Source organism: Protopterus annectens, chromosome 4.part1, assembly GCF_019279795.1.
Source record: "Protopterus annectens isolate FY-2018-M chromosome 4.part1, PAN1.0, whole genome shotgun sequence".
NCBI lineage: Eukaryota > Metazoa > Chordata > Ceratodontiformes > Protopteridae > Protopterus > Protopterus annectens.
Genome location: NC_056734.1, coordinates 458,981,832 through 459,005,528, shown reverse-complemented (window position 1 = coordinate 459,005,528; position 23,697 = coordinate 458,981,832). Strand labels below are relative to the sequence as shown.

Sequence of the window (23,697 nt, the reverse complement as noted above, 5' to 3'; positions counted from 1 at the left end):
ACCTGTCGCCCCTGTCAATGAGGTGGAACCCCAGGGACAAATTTGTGGTTTCCCATATATTCATTAAGGTTGCTTTGTTGAGGGTCAGTGAGGTGCTCTGTTTGACGTGTATGAGAAGTCTATTCCAGAGAGTGGGCAGCCTCTGGAAGACAAATCTGTCTCTCCAGCAGGTTTTGCTGATGTCGCATATTATATTCAGGCCTTTTGAGTGGGTAGTGCATGAGGAGTTAGACTTATGGATATGGAGCATCTCTAGTAGAGCAGTGTCCAAGATTGCCTTGTAGGTGAGACACAGATCACCCCTGAGTGATCTGTACAATACCATGTAGAGTGATAGTGACTTGAGTCTGTCTGGAAAGGACAGGAGTTGGAGGCCATGGATTCTCTTTGTGAGGTATTTCTGTGGCCTTTCCAGTTGGTGCAGCTATTTGGAGAGGTACATTCCAAATGGGATACTATACTCAATTATTGGTCTAATGAGGGAGGATTATACAGAGGTAGTAACCTCCTTTTTTCTGAATGCAATCCCTTTACTTATGAGATGAACCAAGTAAAAGGCTTTTCTGACAACTGCCACTACACGATGGTCAAATGTGAGGTTGTTATTTACCTGAGTGCCCAGGTCTTTCACCACAGACTGTGTGCTTAAAGGGTTCCTGTTGATGTGGTAATCAGTAGGGGTTATGTTTTTGCCAAATGGTATGATGATACTTTTTTATATTTAGCTTGAGGCCATGACTTTGGCACCAATTATTAGTTGCTGTGAAACCCTCTTGCAGTATATTGACATCATTTGGGGAGTCATGACAGCACCCAACTTACAGTCATCTGCAGACTTGGTCATCCACAGGCCATTTGTCTTTGCCTCGACCTCTGAAAAATAGATGCCAAACAGTAGGTGTCCCAGGACAGATCCCTGGGGAAAACCACTAGCTACAGGTCTGCTATTGGAGGTGGAGATGCCTATTTTCTCTTTGAGGGTCCTGTTGGTAAGCCAGTTGGCCACCCACCTGATGAGATACGGATTTATGCCAAGTTGTATTAGCTTTTCCATGATGCCCAAGTGGGGGATTGTGTCAAAGGCCTTGGCCAAGTCAAGGTAAGCTGTATGCACTGACTTTCCCTCATCCAGGGCCTCAGTGACAGTCTCAAAGAAGTCACCCAGGTTCAACAGGCAAGATCTTCCCTTGATAAAGCCAAACTGGGTGGGTTCAAGTGCTTGGAGATGGCCTACGCCCTTGTTTATGAGAGCCATAATAATACGCTCCATGGCTTTACAGATCAGACTTGTCAAGCTAATGGGGTGATAGTTTCCAGGGTCAGTAGTGGCACCACCTTTGTGCAAGGGAATGACAATGGCAGTTCTCCACTCTGCTGAAATGAAGCCTGTACATAGGCTTTGGTGTCCTGTGGGGTTGAGAGATTGTGCCATCTTGGTGAAGGGTGTGCTCCCATCCTGTGGGGATGAGAGATTTTGCCATCTTGGTGAAGGGTATGCACCCATCCTGTGGGGTGAGAGATTGTGCCATCTTGGTGAAGGGTGTGAGAGAGATTGTGCTTGGTTATGGCATGAAGTGGGGACCAGTAGATATAGCTCAGGCAGATGGATGCAAGAGTGAAGTAGGAGGAGATTATCCACAGTGAAGGGTGAGCACAGAGTAGCATATCCACACAAATTTCTCTGAAATCACTCTACACTGTGCATGGGGGGGGGGTGACTAAACACAAAGAAGGAAATGATTGGGTAGATTATAAGGGGTCTATATTATAACACCAAAGTCTTAAAACTTTGAATGTTATAATATCGAACCATTTTGATTGAAAGACTATAACATCGAACACTCAGAATAGTGAATTTTTTCCCTGGGAAAACATTTGCTGTTCTGACAAACATACACACAACACAAGCACACCTAAATAAATAATCCACACACATACACTTCAGAAAACCCTACATTAAACCATACATACACTACTAGCTATCCACTTATCTTAACCCAACCCTAGCCCTAAGGTCCGTATCTACCACACACTCACCTTACCCGCTCCCTAACCCTAAGGTCCCTAACTATCGCACACTCACCTTACCTGCACCCTAACCCTAAAGTCCCTATCGCACACTCACCTTACCCGCTCCGAACCATAAAGTCCCTATCGCACACTCACCTTACCCACTCCCTAACCCTAAGGTCCCTTACTATCACACACTCACCTTAACCCGATCTGTTCGCACACTTACCTTAACCTGGTCCGTAACCTTTGCTCCACAGTCGAGGAAATAGCGAAGCTGAAGAAATGGCCCACCGAATACTTTCCCTGCAGCTTTGCTATTTTCATCGTTCGGTGCATAGGGTTAGATATTATAACATTCGAAGTTTTAAGACTTTGATGTTATAATATAGACCCGATTATAAGTAATGTATACCATTTGCAACTGGGAGTGTGTCAGTGTGGCTTGCAACTAGGATTGTGTTGGTGTGGCTTGTTTTCATTTATATTAATGTATGATTGCCTATGCCATGAGTGATTGTTTAATAAAGATTTTTCTTGTTTAAAATAGACTGGAATTGAATAATTTATGTAATGTAGCTTAGTTTTTTTAATATATTGCAATATATGTGAAGCATAATGTTTGTTAATTTTAACTTGCTGATACAGTTTGATTACTTTTATATAAATGTAAATGTGTCTGTCACAAGTGATAATTCAATAAAGGTGTTTAAAAAAGATGGCTTCCATAATGGGCTTCTGTCTTCTCTCTGCTTTGCTCTACAAAGGGAGAAGGTAAAATGGGATATAGCAAATGATGGATATTGTGGGGGTGCTAAAATATCTGTAAATATGCTTGTAGAGCTATAAGATATTATATATCACCCAAGGGAACCACTAAAGGGATCTGCCATTACTGGACAAAGATTACATAACTGGTGGACATAGTAGGCCATGGAAATCATGTTCCTTTCTGCCAAATTAGAACTGCTGGAAAAAAAAAAGAAAGGCATATACAGCGTGAATGCTTATATTTGGATTCATTGTGTTTAATTTGTTTCTACTGTACCCTTTTGTGAGGATGTATCACTGTTTAACTTTGTTTCCTTAGGACTAGATCACCTTTGTAAGATATGTAATTATGTATGTGTATTTTATAAGGACCGGTATATTCATGTGCTTGGTTGTCTTGTAGTAAAGGATCACATCTGTAGTCATATAAACATACTGTTATCATATAAAACATGTTAATGCCAAATGTGACTCAGGAATGATGTTTCTTACCTTGACCACCTTGTTTTTCTCCAGTATAATTCTATGGCTGTAGACATCGACAGTGACAGACTTGACATACGATACATGGGTATTACCCCCTCTGTGTTCATTAGCAGCTTCGACATTAAAGTAAGGCAGAGTGCTGATGACATCACAAAGCTTGGATAATGTGTAGGTGCATGTTCCCATGAAGGTATGGGGCTGTCCGTCAAATGTATGATAATGGGGGTCACTGTGAACACTGCAGATAGATTCTGAAACAAACATAAATGACCATTTAATTTTACAGTTTTCTTTTGTTTTATCTATACACAATGACAGACATAATTTATGCTATTGTCAGTGCTCTGTATATTACTTTTAATCATGCTAATACTGTTACAAATTAACAACTTGTATGGTGTAGCTTGTAAGGGCAATAACTATATTTAACGACATACTAAGTAGAAGCATATCTTTTTAAAATACTCTTCTTCGTGCATTCTGTTTATCATCTTCATGTTTGCTTCTTTCCCGATGCTTGTAATTTGCTTGGGACATTCTGAAGTAATTCCAAAGAGTATCCACACTCAGCAGCACCTGTTTGTTGTATACACTTTGTACTGACCTTTGTTTAATGGGTTTGGCGTGCCAGAAAAAGCAAAATTGTTTGAAGCTTGAGTTTCAAGTAATGGAAAAAGTATTGATTGGAAGTAACACATGGCCATATGTTGAAGGATCACACTTGTTTAGTCAACATTAACTCTGCTGACTGGTATTTTGATTAACTAGGATTTCATCTTCTACCATCCTAGTAATGTCATTGACTGTACTGATGTACATTAACATGGAGTGGATGACATGAGGTAATATTAGGAGAGGACTGTTATTTTACTTGTCCTACATGTACTGAGTTCTTAGTATCTAACTAAATCATAATGGGAAGTGAAGTCAGTAACAGTCAATAGCTGAGTTTGGAAATGAGCAGGGCCGGTGTTAGCATTTTGGGGGCCCCCAGCAAGTGTCAAGTCAGGGGCTCATGAACACTTCCAATCTAAGTATCACCCTGTCAAGGACACCCCTCTTGAGTAATCTTTAAGTTCATGCAGCACAGTTTAGGAGTAATATGCACAAATTGAACTGTAGATGCAATGCTCTTACAGTTTAACAGACTTGTGTATCACACTGTGTTGACTCTTCTCATGGAAAGACATTCACAAGACATCTATACAACTAGTATGGAGAATAAAATTCATCCCATCTAAGGTGGTACTCCAGGAGAAAGATTTATCTGCATCCACCTTCTACTCTCCAGCCATTCCCTACATTAAGTTGTACTTTAGGACTGGTTCACTTTGCATTACAGAGGCCAGCTTTACACTAACAAGAGGGAAGTGACTAAGTGCAGATATCACAATCTCATGACAGCTCACCACCGAATTCTCTGTGCAAAACTTCCATAGGGGTTGTTCAAGTACTACTGACAAGTCTGGTAACAACTTTTGTCCAAGACAACAGAAAGTGAGCAGAAACATTGAGGAAATGGGAGCACATAGGAGGGTAGAAAGGCTGAAGACAAAGAGGTATGTTCAGAAGTTATTAAGAGAACAAGCAAGAGGTGCTGTTCAGAGTAAGGTAGAAGGTGGGCAAACAGCCCCGAAAAACACGACAAGAAAATGTAACTGAAGGAGCAGATTTCATGTGCAGATGGCAGTGACATGAGGTTAAGGAAAAATGGAGCCACAGGTATTATGCAGGAGCCAATACGTTTTGGACAGCATACAATTATTGGGTAGAGAGGTATACAATACGTTACGGACAGCATGAAATTATTAGGTAGAGAGGTGTCCAATACATTAAGGACAGCATGAAATTATTGGGTAGTGAGGTATCCAACACATTAGGAACTGCATGAAATTATTGGGTAGAGAGGTGTCCAATACATTAAGAACAGTATGAAATTATTGGGTAAAGAAATACCCAATATGTTACGGACAGCATGAAATTATTCGGTAGTGAGGTATCCAACACATTAGGAACTGCATGAAATTATTAGGTAGAGAGGTGTCCAATACATTAAGAACAGTATGAAATTATTGGGTAAAGAAATATCCAATATGTTAAGGACAGCATGAAATTGTTGGGTAGAGAGGTATCCAACACATTAGGAACTGCATGAAATTATTGGGTAGAGAGGTATCCAACATATTAGGAACAGCATGAAATTATTGGGTAGAGAGGTATCCAACACATTATAAACAGCATGAAATAATTGGGTAGAGAGGTATACTCAACCAGTTGGGAGGGACAGAACAGTGAAAGGCAATCAGAAGCATACTGATGGACTGTGAAGGGGAATACCTGCATCAGAGAGACAGAAGACATACAACAAACAGGGAGGTGGGCTGGAGGTGGTGAAATAGGAGAGAGAGGACTGTAGAGTGGAGTGGTAGAGAAAACTTTAGAAATTCTGTAACCAAGGTGACTAAATGACTTGAAAATGCAAACAAGAAAGGCCAGACTACAGAAAAACTGGTTTTAGGCCACAGGTATAGAAAGATATGGGATGATGTGACAAATAAGATCAACATGGGGGAAGAGTGGATGCATACTGGCACCAGCGACTCGTCAAAGGAGAGGCAGATGATGTTGTAGCAAGCAGTGCCTTGGAAGCGACAGATAGATGCCAGGAGTGGGGACTTATGATGGCATTCCCAGATGGATTATGTGTTCTGTCAACCAACACAGTGAAGAAGAAGTGAATAAAGGAGTAAAATAAGTGGGTGCAGCAGTGATGAAGGGTAAAACCTTGGAACTGGTAGGGGTATGGTGAAGATCTCAAATAGAGACCAGCTCTATGTTGAGGACAATCTTCAGCTTAACCTAGAAGGGCGGAGGTGCTCAAAATGGAGTTGGGATGGTATAGCTCTATTGCTGCATTTTTAAACCAAGAAAGAAGTAGAAAATGGTGTCACAGATGCAAAAAAGGGCAGGGGTAGGTAGAAGAGCAACAAAGGAAGAAATGGCATAGAGCACTGCGTAGGAACAACAATGAGTGGTGCAAAGCTTAGCTGGCTAATATTTTAGTCAGTGTAAGGAGTTTAGGTATGAAGACTGAGAAGCTACTAACAGTGATGTAGCAGGAGAAGGTTAAAATTATTGGTATCACAGAAGCATGGGATAGGGACAAAGGGAGGTGGGTATGACATAGAGATGCCTGGTTATAGGCTGTGCTGTAAGGATAGAGAAGTGAGGGAAGGACGGAGGTGGAGTAGTGATATACATGAAGGAAGGCATACAATGTGAGATCAGCGAAGAAGAAAATCACTACCCTATTGGGGGGTAGGCAGTGTTTGACTGTAAGGCAAGTGCCCTGGCATTTAAGGTAAGCAGGCAAGGTCAGAACCTGGTGTAAATGTTCTGGTATTTACGTTAGAAAAAGGGGAGCACTGGTGGACTGGTAGAATATACCTCAGATTTTCACATTGTATTCAGATATTTACTTCATATTTTTGGTCTATTCCTCAAAAATGTGTTGTTTGGCAAATCATTGGGTATTGAGGTCACTAAATAATGACAGACATTTGATTTAAAGATAGTAAACATTTGAAATGTCAGGACCCGCAAAAGCCTCAAAATACAAAGACTCAATGGCCGAAAGAGCGGACTTACATATATTAAGTCTGAAATGCCATTTCTCAGAATATTCCCTTTTCATGAAGTTATGGTGACCTCAGAGTTGGTATAAATATGTCGTTGAGTGTGAAGGGGGCAAAAAGAAGTTAAAAAGAGAAGAGGGATTTTTGATATTCACTCTTCTCCTGTGTTTTTTTTTTTTGGCCTGTCAGCACTTAGCACTTCAAGTACCTACATTTCAATAGTGAATTGTTTCAGACTTCATATTCTTCAGAAAATGTATTTTAATGTAAAACAGTTATGCTGTCAACCTTCTAATTTTATTAGAGCAATATTAAAAAAATCTGTCCCGAACTTTGTGCCTTTGTCTCCTCATTAGTTTTGGTTTTATCTCAAATTCATGCACTAAGAGATTAAGGGGTATGAATATCTCAGCCTTCTACACATCAGAGGAGAAAAATGTCTGATTGGATGAGGCTATAAAGAAGTGAAAAAGGAGAACTGCAGTCAGAGGAATTTGAATCTTCCAAAGGCAGATTGGACGATTCTGAGCTCCAGGGTAGAGAGGAAGGGAGAGTTGATTGGTGTTTTGAACAATGATGAAGGGTCCAGACAAGTCTGGCAGAACTTTACCAAAAAGGACACAATTCTGAATGTGGTCCTAACCAAAAAGGAGGTATAAGGATGTAAGTGAAGGGAGCACTAGACAACAGTGATCAGATCACTATATGATTCATAGTTAGGGTGAGGGTAGTGACACAAGGGTAATACTGTGGGATTTTAGGAAGTGGATTATGGATAAACTGAAGAATATGCCCAAAGCTGAGTTAGAAAACTGAACAAAGTGAGGCAGAAAACAGTTGATGGGAATAGGTGAGGGATGCAGTACTTAGCGCTATGGATAATGGTTTTAGTAAGAGTCAAAAAGACAAAAAGAGGAGAGAAATTCAATGTGGCAATTCAGAAATGTGGGACTTGCAGGTAGTGTCAAACACATGGTATACAGAAAGTGAAAGGGGAAGGTGGGGAGGGGCATTACAAGAATGCTAGCAGCAAATGAGTGGAGGATAGTAAAGGTAGGGGTTAAGGGGAGGGAAAGTAGACTTCCTCAGATACTCATCAAAAAGAAGGAAACGAGAGACAGAACTGGCCAAAGTACACAAAGATAAAAGGGAGATCACAGATGACTAAAACAAAGTAGAGGTACTCAATGCTTTGCTTTAGTTCTTACAAGGAAATCAAGATGAGAGTAGTATACTGGGAGGGTGTTACTGCAGATGGGTGTAAAAGTGGACAAATACTAGGATAAGTCTGAATGTATTTTATTTTATTATACTTTTTATTAAAGTAAGTATAGATATGTGTTTTGGGCATACTGTTATAAGCACTGATGTTTTTCGGTGACTGTGTGTGTGTGTCTATGTTTTTGTGTGTAGTGTTTGAACTTAACTTTGATTATGTAGCACGAATAGTGTAGGTTAAGGAAATTATAATAGATTTGATAACATGCCAATGATATTGATACAGTGGAGTCATTGCGCCAGTAGAGTCAATATCAAAATGCATATAGTGCACCAGATAAATGTTTTAATCACTCTAGCTTATTTGGACTGCACAGTTAGGAGGAATCTCTCTCTCTCTCTACACACACACACACACACACACACACACACACACACACACACACACACACACACGCACACACACACACACACACACACACACATACACAAACACACACACATTAGTACATGATATGCATTTATTTATCTGTCCTTTTTCATATGCATATATGCGAGAATGTTGGTGTTTTTTACCATGTTGCAAAGAGCTGACATAAAGAATTGGCAAAATTAAAGTCTGTTAGGGCCTTCTTTTTAACCATTGAAGCTATAACTCAATCATTTACAAGTTTCAGAAGTGGTCTTCCTGTCGGTTTCCCTACACATGCTCGAGGTGAAATTGCTCAAACATCAGTTGCCCATGAAAAAAAAAAAAACACAAAAGACAAATGGCATAACTGAACAATTTTACACATAGAAAATCATTGATAGTGTAGTTTCTAATTGTCCACCAACAATAATTCACTTTTTAGGGACATTCCTCCTTTAGTTGAGTTGGTATGTATAAGTACAGATAATTTGGGGGGGTGCCAGGGGCTTTCCTTTCTGCAAAACAAAAAAAAAAAAACAAGAAAAAAGGATTTCTTTGCCCTTTTGTTTCGTGGGTATTTTTTTTCATTCCTTTTGCACATCGAGTTTCAGGAAGTCAACATTTCATAGTAGAACCATTCCTGTTACAGTTCATTGGTTTTCTGGTTTGTTAAGCCAAAGCAATGCATAGATCTTTTTCCAACAAAAATATTCAACAGTTATTACAAACTGAGGATTAAATTACAAATTAACAAAGAAGTGAGGCATTATGATACTACATAGCACTGAAGGCTTTTTTTTTTAAGTTGAACACAGACTAACAATACATGTGCATCTGAAAGCTCTGATGTACCAGTTTCAAATAAGTTACCTTACCCAATGGTGGTGGAGAAGCTGTTCTCTGAGTAGTTGTCTGAGTTGTTGTTGTTGTTGTAGTTGTAATGCTGCTTGTTGTAGTAGCAATGCAGCCTGAAACAGAATGTAATACTAGTTATTTCTGGTACAGCTATCTGCAGAAATTTACAAAACTGATTATAGCCCTGGTTTGTGTAACTCTGTGTCCTTTTTTGCAGTAAAAAGTTGGGCGATACAGATGGCTTTCATGTATAACTTCAGCCGAGCAAAGTTGCTAGTAAACTGCAAACACATTTGTAACTCAGAATGACAAAATTCACAGATATCATAGAACAGTCAATGGTGAGTATATCCAGGAAGTAAGGGTAAATGGTGGAAGGTTATACGACAGAAAATCAGGCTGACAGGGATAAAACAACTATTATGAAAACTGTTTAACTGGTGCTAGTAGCAACACAGAGCAGAGTAATGTAAACTGAACCTGGATTGAGTGTGTGTGTGTGTGTGTGTGTGTGTGTGTGTGTGTGTGTGTGTGTGTGTGTGTGTGTGTGTGTGTGTGTGTGTATAAGGCACATACATGCCTGAGTGTATGTCTGCCGGGGAGCTCAAGGTAGGGGGGAGGTCAATTAGGGGATAGTATGGTATGACACTGTATGGGTGAATGGATAAGTGTGTCTGTGAGTGCGATCGGGTGGGTGGGAGGGGTTGTGTCTCTGTGTGCATGAGTGTGTTTATGTGTGCATGCGTGTGCCTCTGTGTGCGTGTGTGTGTGTGTGTGTGTGTGTGTGTGTGTGTGTGTGTGTGTGTGTGTGTGTGTGTGTGTGTGTGTGTTTGGGAGGCTGTTATACCTTCACAATCTCTTAGACAAACAAGTAATTCCTACAACACTGGGGGGAGCACATAAAAATAATACAAGAAAAGTTTTGCAGTATAAAAGACATGGGGTCTGGGAAAAACTAGACACCAGTGATAAATGTTTATAGGGTGTTTCAAAGGCACTTAAAATATACAAGAAAGATTTGTAGCATGAAATACATGTGGTGTAGGGAACATTAGACACCTGGGACAACACTTCATAATGTTCTTTAAAGGAACTTACAAAAATTGACCCCCTGTACCATCAGCACTCACACACAGATCATTAGCACAGACTTATCTCTCTGAGCTACCAGCAGACTCTAGAGATAGTCTGGACATTTTCTGGAAATTTGTTGGAAAAAACACTAAAGTAAAAGGGAGGGAACATTTTTTAACTTTGCAGCCTTATCCTTCTATACCAACGGAGAAGTTGTGTATCAGGGCAGTTTTTACATAATTAGAAGTATGCAGCTCCTAAATGCTTGATCCCATGCATGGATCCCCTCAAATTATCTATGGTATGATCTCAATTAATTCTCATTATGGATAATGTATAATTATCAACCATGAGATGGGTATGGTCATTCTATAACCAAATGGGATAGGGTATTTTGAGCACAAAAAGATAAACTGGCTAGGCTTAAAATAGCCTACAAAGGCAACTAACCTAGTACTTACCTATGAACCTATGAAATTCTACTGTCTGCCATTATTCAATGATTGAGCGGGATGGGGATGTGTCTGTGTGGGGGGAGGTTTTAAGACAAAGCCAGGAACAATACTAGATAACATCAGGAAGAATCTTTGAACTTTTACTTGGACACTCTTAAAATGTTAATAGCAGAACAAGTTTAGCATCACAATGTACTTTACAATTAATAAGAAGAATGATACAGTGATGTCTGTTACTGACTGGTTGTATGGATGTGTGATTTACAAGAGCAGGGACAACACTAACTAGCGATATCAGGGACAGGTAAGAGGTATATATGTGTATGTTGGTGTAAGTGTGTTTGAATATGTGTGTGTTTGTGTGTGTGTGTGTGTGTGTGTGTGTGTGTGTGTGTGTGTGTGTGTGTGTGTGTGTGTGTGTGTGTGTGTGTGTGTGTGTGTGTGTGTGTGTGTGTGTGTGTGTGTGTGTGTGTGTGTGTGTGTGTGTGTGTGTGTGTGTGTGTGTGTGTGTGTGTGTGTGTGTGTGTGTGAGTGTGTGCAGGCCCTATTTGAAGCACAATGTATTAGCAGAGCCAGAAAAATAATCAGAGACCACACACACCCTGCACATGGACTGTTCTCCTGCTTATCTTCAGGAAGATGATACCATAGTATGTGTTGTAAGTCCTCCGGGTTTAGTAGGAGCTTCTTCCCACATGCTATCAGACTGCTGAACTCTACAACATATCAATAGCTGGTGACCTGAGCAGTCAGTAGCACAGCTGTCTTCTTGTGTAATGCCTACATCAAGCCGCTTTAAAAGTGCAGTCAGTAGTAACTGAACATTCTGTACAATATACTTGTGCCATTCAGTATATTCTGTATACTCTCAGCAATAATTGCTTTTCCACATGTGCAATATTTGATGAAGGCTGCTACCAGTGCTACAGAGGTATCTCAGTCTTGTTTAGTGTGTGTATATGTTACTGTACTGTTGTATGTGCTTGTTATTCTCTGTAGTTGTGAGTGGTATATGCACTTGTAACAGAAGCAATGTAATTTCATCTAACTCGCACTATGTGTTGGTTTGAATGACAATAAAGTTTACTTTGACTTTGACTTTTGGCATACAATGGCAATGGTCACATATAAACCAGCTGAACTGCTCCCCTACATTGGACTAAAATAAGATTTTGTGAAAATGTGTTTAATGGATCTGCTTTGCTGAATACATTAATTGGCAAAAACTGCATGACCTAGAGGTCAAAAAAAGAGTTGTAAGGCTTTAGCACCTTAGGGAACAAAAATGGTTAGCTGTCATCCTCTTCTGCTGAAGCAGGAAAATATATATTTTAAAAGAGCACCACTATTTTTATGATATTTTCTCCTTCTAGTATACTTCACTATACTAAACTGACAATGTAAGTTTAAAAGTACAGAATAAAATAAACAGCTTTTGTTAAGCAGGATCAGTTACTGGAGACATGTATGTGTTAATGATTAAGAATGAAACATTTAAAATAGTTTAAAAAATTTCTTCATGTAGGTTAAATTTGGAGTTATTTTAAGCATTTTGTATAACCAAATATTTGCAATAAAAATGTGTCATTTAAAAATACACCAGAATAAAACAGTCAGTGAATACCTGAACAGCATCCAGCACTGAATGTTACATCATCCACCGCGACATCACTGCGGTAATCACTGCCCCTCACACCTTCAATAATAATCTGTTATCAAAGAGACAGTGATTAGTATAGTACAACTATGGGGATACAAAATATATATGAGATAATCAAAGTATTGTTTTCACTTACCTGAAAATTGCCTTTGAGTTGGAGGTCAACTTCTACTGGACGCCATTTATTTCCCTGATTACCAGTTTGGACCCATTTTAGAAATGCAGCTCCTTTCTCAACTAAGTACACTTTCAGGGCCATATTCTGTGCAACTCCGTACATGTGATACCAGAAGCGGAAACAGTGAGGCCCATAGGCAGGGCAGCTTGGACTGAGCAGGTGAGCTACATCCCCTGGCTTGGCGAGGTCACCCTCGATGTAAATGTAATATCCATCTGTAAGGATGAGCAATACATATGAATGTTTTGTTAACAGAATAGCACTGAATTCTTTGGTTCCGAAGTAATCTTGTTTTATTTCTGTGTTATTGCTTAATATGAGCTCTTTCTGACGTACTGAGTTTACTGTGTCAGTTTCCTGCACTGTTTTCCATTTAAAACCTAGAGAAAAGTTCTTCCTTTAACAGATTGGAGCAGTAATGCAGCCATTTACTTTTCAAAAAACAAAATGAAAAAATCTACAAGTTAAACAAAACCTGCTATGGTGTAATGGCAGTGCTGAATTTGTTGAATTTGTGAAACAGTAATAACTCAAAGTTTGTGGCTGTAATATATAAAGTACAAAAACATTGAAATAATATAAGTAAACATTTTAGACAATGGTCTGAATTTTCACACAGAAGACAGAAAGTGAAAGGGAAAGGGAGCATCATCTTAGAGTATGGCTAGAGCCGAATAATAAACTGCATAGGTTTTAGGTGTTAAATAAGAGGAACACAAGAAATGTGTTGGTCAGAATCCTGTCTGATACCAACACAAAACTAAAACAAAATACTTTTTTTCTATTTTTTTCAATTTTTCTTTGCTATACCATACTAACATCATACCACAGTTGAAGTCATTAGAAGGCACAAATACAAATGTGTCACAATAGTTAAGTTTTTGTTAAAGCATTTCTAAGTTGTTCAACTGACATCACAGTTGGATAATACTTATATACATCTTCAGCCCAGGAGAATAGTGTGGGGGTTAAATTTTCCCAAGCTTGTGATGGCTGTAAGCCTCCATAATGAAGACTACAGCATTTTGACCATTCTTACTAGGGAGTGGACAAGGAGCTTTGAACAGGAGCAATAAAGAGATTATTCCAAAAGGCACAGATGCTTGGATAATTGCCAGGACTGAAGAAGTTGAGGATTAAAAAAAAAACTCATGTTCCCGTGTGCTCACCCAAGAGTCTATGTTTATATATTGTACCACATTTCATCACTTCCCATTATGTTGCCCTATGTATTCAGTATGTCATAGAAAGAAAAACTGAATGTAAAGAAATACAAAATAAAGTAAAACATTCCTCGGGAGCTACACAGTGTAAGCAAGGAGGATGAGGTGTGTCCATCTTGGGGAAGGGAATCAGGTGGTTACTTCCTGTCTCTTGTTGTTTCTGTGATGACAAGGCCATGTCTGGAGAGGAGAGGCCTGTCATGATGTGGGGAGGTAAAGCTGGGAAGATATGGGCATGGCATGTGGGAGAACATGAATGCCTAGACTAGAGAACACTTGTTGTAAACAGAAGCCATGGAGAGACAGTGTGGGATGAAGTTTTATATTACCAGTCACATATTTCAGGGTAACACTAATGTAACTGTAGTGAAAAAGTGATGCTACTTGTCATGAAAGAAGATACTACCAGCACAGCTATCTGGAATTTTGTAAATAATTCTATGTCATTTGTGAATATCAATATGATCATATAAGATGGTTGTGTTACAACTGTATTAGAACTCTGTGTCATGTATATACAAAACTTGTAGGTACAGACATGTGTGTTGAAAAATGTTTTTGCAAAGTGCTTGGCATGTATCCACAGTGTGCCCTACTGCAAAAGAACAGAAACGTACATGCATGTTAGAGAAATATGTACTTAAACATATATGAAGTGCTAGTTTAAAAGCAAATAGTATGTAATGCATTTTATTCTATTTTACAATATGGCAGTAAGAATGATCTTACATGTAATTGCTTGAAGCTTTGGAGCTGCAGTGTGATTGAACTCTGACCCTGGCAGTAGCCAGCTCAGCAAGCTTATGTTTTTCACTAATGATTATCTGCTGGGTCAGGAAAATGAATGTATAAGGCATTGAATCTTTTCTTCCTTCCTCTGAGATAGTTGGCCTTGTGAATATTATCAGCACAGCTGCTAAAATCAATGTTGCGAGAGGAACAAAGAAGCATATTAAGAATTGAACTGACTATTGTATTCGAGCAGGACTGAAACCTTGAAAGAATAACATTTACAGAAAGACATTATAACAGACCAGGTGCTTTGCAAGGCTGTATTATTCTCATGGGAAAACTTTTAAAAAGTATAACCTCAGCACTTTCTTATGAATAGAATATTGTAGACTATAGTGATGTAGGTGCCCTGTGACTGACCACGTCAGTAAGGTGGGCACAGCTTGGATGTATAATGTATAAAATAAGACTTACTTCCTGTATCATGTTAGACAGAATTCTATACTTGTACTGTATGGTTTTTTGCCTCCTGGTGTACACTAGTAAAGTTTTCTTGTATCTGAGCCTCCTGTGTTGTCCTAACTTATTTTTATTTAACAGTTTGGTCCTTCGGACCGGAAGCCCTCGACAGCTGCAGATCAGAGTCTATCGGTGGTCGAATACTGCACAGGAGAAGCTACCGAAACGGTTCTTCTTAAAGCACAAAGACCTCCGACTGAATTGTCGTTTTAAGAGGCTGGCCACTTTTCTGATCTGTGGCCGAAGAGCGGTCTCGAACTGGTGGACCCAAGAGGCTCAGGTAGGAAGATTTTTTGCCTTTTTTCTGTTTTAGATCAGGGACTGGGTTACAGTAAAATGTTATTGTCATAGATTTGTTGTGCAAGTCAGGGACATTAAAAATTACTGTATATTTTGTCATAGATCAGGGAAACAGAATAAGGTAGGCAGTTATTCTAGATAAACTGTGTAAGGAACTAAAGATACCACGTGGTAAGAAAAGGGTTACGTAACAGTCTTTTTTAAGACATGGGAAATCAGTGCACTAAAAAATCGCGAGATCCGCCCTTAACTGATGACGCAAAATATATGCAATTGCAACGAGCAGATAATGTAAGATATTACACGAAATGGGTTAATAAGTATGAATTTGATGGTAAATTAAACAAAATTTCGTTAGTTAAACTCTTGAAACAGTTAAAATCTGACGTGGAAGGTCAGGCAAAAAAACAACGACAGTTAGGCATTCCTCAGGCACATAGGTGGATTGAGGAAGTGAACCGAAGGGAACAGAAAATTAAAAATACAAAAGCATTATTTTTAGACAAAGAGGATAATAATACAGTAATAGCGACGGCCCCTCCCCCTCCGCCCCCTCCGATACCCTTTTTAGGATATGAAGCAGGAGGACAGGCCAGTCCTCCTCCACGTTATCCTGAGATTGCAGGGGCACTAAAACAACCATTCGTTAGAGAACCTATCGAAACTAGATCCCGAACACGTAAAACACTTAGGGATACAGATTTATATCAAATAGGGAGAGATTCACTAGAAGAGAGCGAAGAAATCTGTCCACTAATTGAGGTACCGAACCCTCAGGCAGGACAGGAAGGACAGGACCCAACTCTCCTAGTGTATAGACCATGGACACCGGAAGACATCCGGAAAGCTACAGAGGGAATCCCTCATCCAAAAATTAATCATAAAAAGTTTATACAAGATTTACAAGGTATGAGACTAAGTTAACACTTAAATGGGGAAGAAGTAGAGAAGGTGGTTAGACAAATAATAGGTCCAGACTGGCACATGATTTGTGGCACCTGGAACGCTCGTGACGCACAACTTAAGCCACTCCTACATAATGACGCAGAGTTAGACACCAGAGTGAAAGGTCTTACAGACCGAATCTCTGAGAAATGGAAACCTAGAGCAGATTGGACTTGCATTAATCAATGCATACAACAAGATAATGAAACTGTAGATGGGTACTATGGTAGATTATTGGAATGTTTCAATAACCATAGTGGTATGACTATTCCTGAAAGTCAGAAAGATGATAGTGCATATGAACAACAGTTGAAAAATGCATTTTTAAAAGGTTGCATTGCCCCTATCAGTAGCTTTATCACAAAGCACATGATAGATCACTGAACAAGTAGGCTACAAGCCTTACTAGAGTATGCTAGACATGCTGAAAGACATTTTTATAGTAAAAAGAAGAAGAAAACGCAAGTCTTCACAGCTGAAGACGGAGCAGAAGTCTTTGTAGTACAGTCGAGTAAAAAGGGTAAGAAAAATGCCCAGGGTAATAAACACTCTGACAGAAAGTTAGAGGAATTTGAAGAAAGAAAAAAGAAAGGTGAGTGCTTTAAGTGCGGTAAAAAAGGACATTTAGCAAGGGATTGCAGGCTAAATAAAAAGACGACTACAGAAGAAAAAGATAAAGGTGATGAGGATTGACTATATGATAGTGATAATCAAAAATCATCAGGAAAGGCTAATAGACAAAAAGAAAATGTAAATGTAGTAGAAGGAATAGAGGAAGTACAAACAGATGTAGAGGATGAAGGAAGTGAAGTTTTAGACTTAGCATTGTTGAGCTTGGAGCTCTATTTGGCAGACACAAAACCGGAAGTTACACTTCTAGTGGAAGGAAGGGAAGTGAAATTCTTGTGTGATTCAGGAGCGTCACGAACTTTGATACACCCTTCAAAGTTGCCAGAACACTCTGAATCACCTGACTATATATTAGTAAAAGCAGCAAATGGACAGCTATATAGGGAACCACTTTCCCATGATATAGCAATAACTGATCCTGTTTCAGGTATGACCCAAAGAAGTAAAATTGTAGTTTCTGCAAAATGTCCAGTAAACCTACTGGGAAAAGACCTTATGCAGATTTTTGGCATAGCAGTAGTTCCTACCATGCAGGGTATGGAGGCACAAAGACAAATGGATACTTTTGTGGTGCGATCAGAGGGTGAAGCCTATTATTGGTACAGCCAGGACCTAGTTATGACTGGTCCAGGGGCAGTAACCAAAGAACTGATGAACGTAGCCATCAGTAAGTTACCCTCCCTTGACACTGATCAGCAGCATTTGTTACATTGTACTCTATACTACTGTAACACACCAGGACCTGATAAGGTATATGAGCAAGAATTATTCAAAAATTCGGCTAATAGATTAGTGTTACGAACTTTATATTGGGATACTGAGGGTAACAGTGTAGTAAGCTGTTCACTACCTCAGGAATTCATGAAATTGTACAAATCCAACAGACTGCCACATGTCAGTTTGACAAAACATAAAAATGTAAGATGGGCAGATTTGGGTGAAAAAGTAACAAGATGGGAGAAACAAACTGATTTAGAATTATCAGAACAGGGAGTACAAAAACAGAAGTTGAATTGGTTAACGCAGACACGTCCAGCTGTACACTTACAACATAGTGAGGACAGCTGATTGGCATTTTTGTTAGAAGAAGAAGAAAAAGCCTTGTATGATATACCAAACATCCTTTGGTCAACAGGGAAATCAGATGTAGGGCTCATTTGGACAGCAGGTCCAGTGACCATTACACCAAAATCGGCATTTAGACCACAAAAAAGACAATACCCCTTGAGGAAGGATGCAGAGCAGGGAATCAAGCCTATAATAGCAGCATTACTCAAGGAAGGGATACTGGTAGAATCTTTGAATTCGCCATGTAATACCCCTCTATTTCCTGTTAAAAAAGCAAACAGGAAATGGCGGATGGTACAGGATTTACAAGCTGTAAATGATGCAATAATACCTAGGGCACCTACGGTGCCAGATCCACACACTTTATTGAATGATTTAAAGCCACAACAAAAGTATTTTACTGTGGTAGACATAAGCAACGCTTTCTTTTCAATACCTATACATCCTGATAGCCAGTATTGGTTTGCCTTTACATTTCAGGGTAAAAGATATACCTATACTCGGCTACCACAGGGATATTGTGAGAGTCCAATGATATTTGCACAAGAAATGGCTAGCAACCTGGCGGGATTTACTCCACCAGGGGGTAGTCAGATTCTACTTTATGTAGATGACATCCTGCTAGCGGCCCCTACCCAGCAGCAATGCAGGGAAGATACAATAGCATTATTGAAATTTCTAGCACAACAAGGACACAAAGTGGACAAACAAAAGTTACAACTCTGGAGGAAACAGGTTAGATACCTAGGATATGTAATATCCAAGGAAGGTAGAATACTAGATGAGGATAGAAAAACAGCAATTTTACAGGCACCCAAACCAACTACCAAGAAGGAAATGATGTCCTTCTTGGGAACGACTAATTTTTGTCGAAGTTGGATACCGAACTATGCTTTAGAATCTGCTCCACTGGCTGATTTAATATTTAAAACACCAATGGCAGCACAAGATATATTACACTGGACACCTGAAGCAGAAACAGCTTTCTACAGACTAAAGCAATTGATAGCTTCATCATTAGTTTTAGGACTTCCAAATTACCACAAAAGATTTTTCCAAACCATAGATTGTAAACAGGGATATATGACGTCAGTTTTGACGCAACAGCATGGGAGTAAGCAACGCCCCATAGCTTACTATTCATCACAGTTAGACCCAGTGGCACAGTCATTGCCACATTGTGTACAAGCAGTAGTCGCAGCTGTGATGGCGGTACAGGCTTCAGCCTCAGTGGTGTTATTCCACCCTCTCACTTTGAGAGTGCCTCATGCAGTCACGATAATTTTACTGCAAGAAAAAATAGCATACCTATCTCCTGCTAGGCATCTTTCTTGTATGACCATTTTGCTGAGCCAACCTCATATGGCAATTGAACGTTGTACAACATTAAATCCATCAAAGTTACTTCCAACTCTTGTGGATGGCACACCACACAGTTGCCTGCAGGAAATTGAGCAAATAACTTTGCCCAGACAAGATCTTACTGATATACCCTTGGATGATGCCGAGGTGACATTTTATGTGGACGGATCATGCAGAAAGGGTCCTACAGGGAAGAATCTAGTAGGGTATGCAGTAGTCACAGATACAGAGATTTTAGAAGCACAACCCCTGCAGCATAACTTGTCTGCTAAAGCAGCAGAATTGATAGCTTTGACACGAGCTTGCACTCTAGCAAAAAACAGATGTGTGAACATCTATACTGACAGTCAGTATGCTTTCTCTACAGTGCATGTTTTTGCGCAACAATGGAAGAACAGGGGAATAATAACATCCACTGGCAAACCAATTAATCATGTGCAACTTATCTTAAACTTATTAGATTCCATTCAGTTACCTACCAAAGTAGCTATTTGTAAGTGTGTAGCTCATACAAAACAACAGGATCCGATTTCAAAAGGTAATGCACGAGCTGATGCAGCTGCAAAGCAGGCAGCTTCAGACTCAGAAACTTTACTTTTGAATGAGGAATTACAACCATCTGAGATTTTAGATTTGGAAATGTTAAAAACAATGCAGACATTAACTACAAAAGCAGAAAAACAGAAATGGATAAGACGAGGTGCGATCCTCGAAAACGGACTATATATATCCAAGGAGAAGAAGCCAATATTGCCGTCTAATTTATTTAGATATGCAGCTTTGTTGAGCCATGGGCAGAGCCATGTCTCAACAGGGGGGATGGTACAGTTAGTTAATAGAGTATTCCAAACATATGGGTTTACGAATTAAACACAAAAAGTTTGTGCAGCATGTCACATTTGTAATAAACATCATGCGCAAGGAGCATTCAAACCCAAGCAAGGGAGTTTTCCTACACCACCGTATCCATTCCATACTATCTGTATGGATTTCATAGAATTGAATAAATGTGAAGGGAAAAAATACTGTTTAGTGATTATAGACATGTTTTCAAAATGGGTAGAAGCTTTTTCAACTAGAAATCCGGATGCAGCAACAGTGGCAAAGGCCTTAGTAAAAGAAATAATTCCTAGATTTGGCATACCGGAAAGAATCTATAGTGACAATGGGACACACTTTGTCAACCAGACAATTCAACAACTTGGGAAATTCTTTGGGATCTCCTTGAAAAATCATTGTGCATACCACCCACAGTCTGCAGGACTAGTGGAAAGGTACAATGGGATTTTGAAAAATAAATTAAGGAAGTTGATGAGTGAGACTCAGAGGAATTGGATTTGCTGTTTACCTTTAGCATTGCTGAGCATGAGAACAGTTCCAAATGTAAAGGGCTTGACCCCCTTTGAAGTAATATTTGGGAGGGCATATTATGTGCCACAGTGGAAAGCTCTCATGCCTGCAGAGCTGGAGGCTGACAGCTCATTAGCTAGTCATATGAAGAAATTGTTAACCAATAAGACTGTTTTGCAGTTGACCTCTTTTTCAGATAAAGAACAAACGAAACTGGAAGCGGTGCTGACCCCGGGGTCCTGGGTTTGGTTGAAGGTCATCAAGAAGAAAAACTGGTCGAGTCCAAAGTGGGAAGGTCCATACCAGGTACTGTTGGCAACGCCTACTGCAATAAAGGTTGCTGAGAGGTTGTCCTGGGTCCACCTAACACACTGTAAACCGGTAAAGAATTTTCAGCTTGATAAACATTTTTTAACTGATACACCACAAAGGCAGGATGGCCAAGAGCAAAGTGAATAGAAATGCGAACGAACCCCGAAGATATTGTTTGACCATCTTGCTAATTATACACCTATTGACTATGATTGTGGTGACTTTCCTTTTGTTGTGGTTTTTCCCGCATATAACCACACAAATGAAATTGACAAAACGTGATGAACTGTCTATAGACTGGCATCCAAACTTTAACACATACTTGGCCATGAAGCGTGTATATGTAGAGACTATGAACGTTTCAAACTGCTGGGTTTGTACTGCTATACCAACAGCATATGGAGGACTTTTGATGTCCGCTGTCCCCTTGGGGATAAATGAGACTTGGGAAAATTTACTTTTTGACACAGGTTCTGTGAGATCACAGGACAAAGTTGCATTGTATTTACCTATTACACAGAGAGGAATTGTTTGTTTTTATAAAAATGATACGCTCCAAGTTGGTTGGAGTAACTGTAACATAACTGTATCTTACAAATGCTATATTAAGGCCAAAGATAAAAGTACTAGTTGTAGCACAAATTATGATTCATATTTGAGCTTAATGAGAACAATGATAAAAGATGTGCAGAAAAATCCTGAATTGCATAAACAATTGTCTGTTATAGACAAGAAAATGTTTCATTCAGAGTTAACCCGCATCAGTACTAAAGTAGAAAACTGTTATTTTGTTTGTGGGAAAAAGGCATATAAATGGTTACCTGAGAATTGGTCCGGCAGTTGTTTTTTGGGTTATCTGGTTCCAGCAATAAGGCATACTGCGGAATTACCTCTGGGTAAGATACGAAATGTAAGAGATGTAGCCCGAAGAACTGGGAATTCAGTCGAAAAAACCGCTAATCCAGTGGGTAAGATCGAGGCTGGCTGGAAGGACCATCCATCGGTGAAAGATAAAGAAAAATTGACTCATATGGACTTGAGTGACAGTGTTATATCCTGGGCTGGAATATTCCCAGCCTATGGAGCAGTCAAATCGATCTGGGAGCTGAGAAAATTGTCAAAGCTTATCGAAGTAATGAGTAATGCAATATTTTCTGCTCTCGAACTTGTGACTGATGAACTGAATGCAATGAGAACTGTTGTGCTACAAAACCGAATGGCTCTTGACTTCACCCTAGCGGCGAGAGGTGGTACATGCGCACTTATCAAAGAAGAATGCTGTGCGTATATACCAGATAATAAACACGAAATCAATGACCACCTAGAGGTAATACAGCAGGTATCGGCCATGACTGAACCAGGCCCAAACCCACTGACAAACTTTTTTCAGAATCTGTTTGGTGGGTGGGGTTCAATCCTAATGAATATTTTGATTGCCATTTGTGTTGTTTTGCTCATACTAGGAGCATGTGTCTGTTGCGGGATACCCTGTATGAAAAGATTAGTTAGAGAATTTGTTGACATATCTGTAACTGAGACTATGTACCAAGACATTGAGTTGGATCTATTAGTTCCAAATGAAATTCTTTCTGAAATATAAAACAAATGACTTGCCTAGTTAAAAATCCCTGAGAGGAGAAGGCTAGGGAACAAAATGATATTGTTTATGTTTCTGAATAGAATAAAAAGTATTAAAAGGAGGGAGAATGTTAGAGAAATATGTACTTAAACATATATGAAGTGCTAGTTTAAAAGCAAATAGTATGTAATGCATTTTATTCTATTTTACAATATGGCCGTAAGAATGATCTTACATGTAATTGCTTGAAGCTTTGGAGCTGCAGTGTGATTGAACTCTGACCCTGGCAGTAGCCAGCTCAGCAAGCTTATGTTTTTCACTAATCATTATCTGCTGGGTCAGGAAAATGAATGTATAAGGCATTGAATCTTTTCTTCCTTCCTCTGAGATAGTTGGCCTTGTGAATATTATCAGCACAGCTGCTAAAATCAATGTTGCGAGAGGAACAAAGAAGCATATTAAGAATTGAACTGACTATTGTATTCGAGCAGGACTGAAACCTTGAAAGAATAACATTTACAGAAAGACATTATAACTGACCAGGTGCTTTGCAAGGCTGTATTATTCTCATGGGAAAACTTTTAAAAAGTATAACCTCAGCACTTTCTTATGAATAGAATATTGTAAACTATAATGATGTAGGTGCCCTGTGACTGACCACATCAGTAAGGTGGGCACAGCTTGGATGTATAATGTATAAAATAAGACTTACTTCCTGTATCATGTTAGACAGAATTCTATACTTGTACTGTATGGTTTTTTGCCTCCTGGTGTACACTAGTAAAGTTTTCTTGTATCTGAGCCTCCTGTGTTGTCCTAACTTATTTTTATTTAACAATGCACTATTGTAACCATTTAAATGTATATATTTTAACAGTGGAAACTGGAACACAGGAGGTTAACTTCAGTCCAGCAAAACTTCG

General features: G+C 39.3%; 1 protein-coding gene across 1 annotated transcript in view; it reads right to left on the bottom strand.

Annotated features, from left to right (window-relative positions):
- Window positions 1–23,697, bottom strand: part of LOC122801223 (IgGFc-binding protein-like) — a 691,109-nt gene that overhangs the window by 242,452 nt on the left and 424,960 nt on the right. Inside the window, exons 47-50 of the mRNA XM_044070776.1 lie at window positions 12,713–12,969; window positions 12,541–12,625; window positions 9,408–9,500; window positions 3,274–3,518 (exon numbers count right to left, since the gene is read on the bottom strand). Coding sequence (XP_043926711.1) covers window positions 3,274–3,518; window positions 9,408–9,500; window positions 12,541–12,625; window positions 12,713–12,969 — 680 coding nt within the window. The remainder of the gene's footprint in view (window positions 1–3,273; window positions 3,519–9,407; window positions 9,501–12,540; window positions 12,626–12,712; window positions 12,970–23,697) is intronic.